Raw genomic sequence first — 2767 nt, 5'->3', positions numbered from 1 at the left:
TGTACGGTCAATTAATTTTTGACAAAGCAGGAAAGAGTATCCAATGGAGAAAAGACTGCCTCTTTAGCAGGTGGTGCTGGGAAAATTGGACAGCAACATGTAGAAGAATGAAACTAGACCACTTTCTTACACCGTACACAAAAATAAGATCAAAATGGCTGAAGGACTTGAATGTGAGACAGGAAACCATCAAAACCCTTGGGGAGAAAATAGGAAAAAACCTCCTAGACCTCCACTGCAGCAATTTCCTACTCAACACATCCCCAAAGGCAAGGGAAATGAAAGCAAAAATGAACTACTGGGACCTCATCAAGATAAAAACTTCTGTACTGCAAAGGAAACAATCAAGAGAACTTATAGGCAACCAAGAGAATGGGAAAAGATAGCTGCAAATGACATATCAGATGAAGGGCTATATCTAAAATATATAAGGAACTCACCAAACTTCACACCCACAGAACAAATAACCCAGTGAAGAAATGGGCAGAAGACATAAACAGACACTTCTCCAAAGAGGACATCCAGATGGCCAGCAGGCACATGAAACGATGCTCAGTGTCACTCATCATCAGGGAAACACAAATCAAAACCACACTGAGATACCACCTCACACCAGTCAGAGTCGTTAAAATGAACAAATCAAGAGACTATAGATGCTGGCGAGGGTGTGGAGAGATGGGCACCCTCCTACACTGTTGGTGGGAATGTAAACTGGTGCAGCCACTCTGGAAAACAGTGTGGAGGTTCCTCAAAAAACTATCCATAGAACTCCCTTATGACCCGGCAATAGCACTGCTAGGGATTTACCCAAGAGATGCAGAAATGCTGATGCATAGGAGCACATGTACCCCAATGTTCATAGCAGCAATGTCAACAATAGCCAAAACATAGAAAAAGCCTAAATGTCCATCACCTGATGAGTGGATCAAGAAGATGTGGTATATATACACAATGGAGTACTACATGGCAATGAGAAAGAATGAAATATGGCCATTTGTAGGTCAGTGGATGGACCTCGAGGGTGTCATGCTAAGGAAAATAAGTCAGGCAGAGAAGGAAAGAAACCATATGTTTGCACTCATAGGTCTAACAGGAAAACAGGAGAAACCTAATGGGGGACCAGGGGGAGGGGAAGAGGGAAAGAGAGTTGGGGAGAGAGAGAGACACAAAACTTGAGAGACTATTGAATGCTGAGAATGAACTGAGGGTTGAAGGGGAAGGGGGGAAGAGGTGGTGGTGATGGTGGAGGGCACTTATGGGGAAGAGCACTGGGTGTTGTATGGAAACCAATTTGACAATAAACTATTAACAAATAAAATAAAATAAAAAATAGAAAGTTAAAAATAAACACAAACCAGCAAGGAACGTAAAACAAGGCTTCTTTCTGGGGCCGTGGTGTTGGGACAAGGAGGTCCGGTCCAGGGCGCCCACCATCTCCCCTCCAGTCAACAGGGATGACTTTGAGAAAGATCTACAGTCTCTCAATGGAAACGTCTTCCAGTGAGGGCTAACGACACCTGTTCGCTTGAGCCCCAGATGGAAGTCCGCACACACACGCACGTGTGAACGTGCTGAAGGCCAGCACGCCGACAGTGCCACCTGGCTGGCCCACTCCATGGGGAGGGCGCCCCCGGGGCTGGGCGGCAGGAAAGGCCACAGGGCAGTCTGCCCCGCCATGTCCACGTGTCCACGTGTCCTGGGCCCTCTGTGCGCGCGCAGGTGCACCTGTGGGACCACGACTGCACCTGAGGCTATTAATCTGAAACAAAAGAAAGCCTTCCACATTGTCTCAAGGTGGAAAGCGGGCTGACCCACATCGGTTCTAGCCCCCACTCTCCAGTTAAATGGAACCGGGAGGTTGCATGGGGGCCCGCAGTCGGTGGAGGGGCGTGAGCTCCACCACTCACCAGGGACAGACCCAAAGAGCCCTGCTGGCTGGGGGCATCGGAGGGAAACAGTGTCCTGTCACCATTGGGAGACCACCTGTGCCCCCAGGAACCCCCTGGGATTGTCAGCAGGAGACCAGCCAGTTACAGTCACCAGAACAGAAGCCAACGGTGGGGATGTTGCCACAGAAGTTAAGCTACTGCGTTTCACAAGGTGCTCCTTACCTCCTCCTAGATGCCTCCGGAAGCCTCTGTCTCTGGCTGACTTCCACTCTGCAAGATCCAGATGAATCAGTTTCACTAAGCATTACCACGCCCAGGCCTCCACTGGACACCAAACAGTTCAGCCTTTTTAAAAACCTCGCGATGCCCTTAAAAGACATGTCACAATCCTGTCCCTGTGTTTCAAGTAGGTGACCTCCCTGCTCGGCTCCACCATCGCCCTCTCCAGATCATGAGCCCTGAGCTGGGAGAGAGGAACACGTCCACGTTCAGCTGTGGCAGAGTGTGCGCAAGAGGAGGAGAGAAAAACATTCTTACCCGGCTGTCCTGAGCCACCTTCTCACAGAGAGCGATCTGAAAGGGCCCGCACGTCCATACAATCCCGCGTGGAGAGATTCAGTGGCCGTTACGACCACCTGCATCAGGTGCTAAAGGACTCAGGAACTGCTGGGCAGGGGCAGGCGAGCTGGGGTCCGCAGGGGGGCTCTGACTACCGCGGCTGCTCTTGTGTTTCTTCTACTCTTCCTGGGATGATTACTTTCATCAGATGAAGCGCCATGTTGAGGGGGACGTTCGTTGGCCCAGGATCCCGTTATAAAATCTGAACTCTCACGCACAGGGTCCAAGCATATATGACACATGCCACACGAGGAAGAGAG

General features: G+C 50.1%; 1 protein-coding gene across 1 annotated transcript in view; it reads right to left on the bottom strand.

The window, feature by feature from the left end:
- Positions 1 to 2767, bottom strand: part of LOC115286834 — a 10083-nt gene extending 7316 nt beyond the window's left edge. Inside the window, exons 1-3 of the mRNA XM_029933182.1 lie at positions 2427 to 2767; positions 2112 to 2159; positions 1356 to 1759 (exon numbers count right to left, since the gene is read on the bottom strand). Of these exons, the coding sequence (XP_029789042.1) occupies positions 1356 to 1759; positions 2112 to 2159; positions 2427 to 2530 (556 nt within the window). The 5' untranslated portion in view covers positions 2531 to 2767. The remainder of the gene's footprint in view (positions 1 to 1355; positions 1760 to 2111; positions 2160 to 2426) is intronic.

Source organism: Suricata suricatta, chromosome 1 (genome assembly GCF_006229205.1).
Source record: "Suricata suricatta isolate VVHF042 chromosome 1, meerkat_22Aug2017_6uvM2_HiC, whole genome shotgun sequence".
NCBI lineage: Eukaryota > Metazoa > Chordata > Mammalia > Carnivora > Herpestidae > Suricata > Suricata suricatta.
The sequence above is the reverse complement of the archived record's forward strand: the minus strand, read 5'-3'. Positions and strand labels throughout refer to the sequence as shown.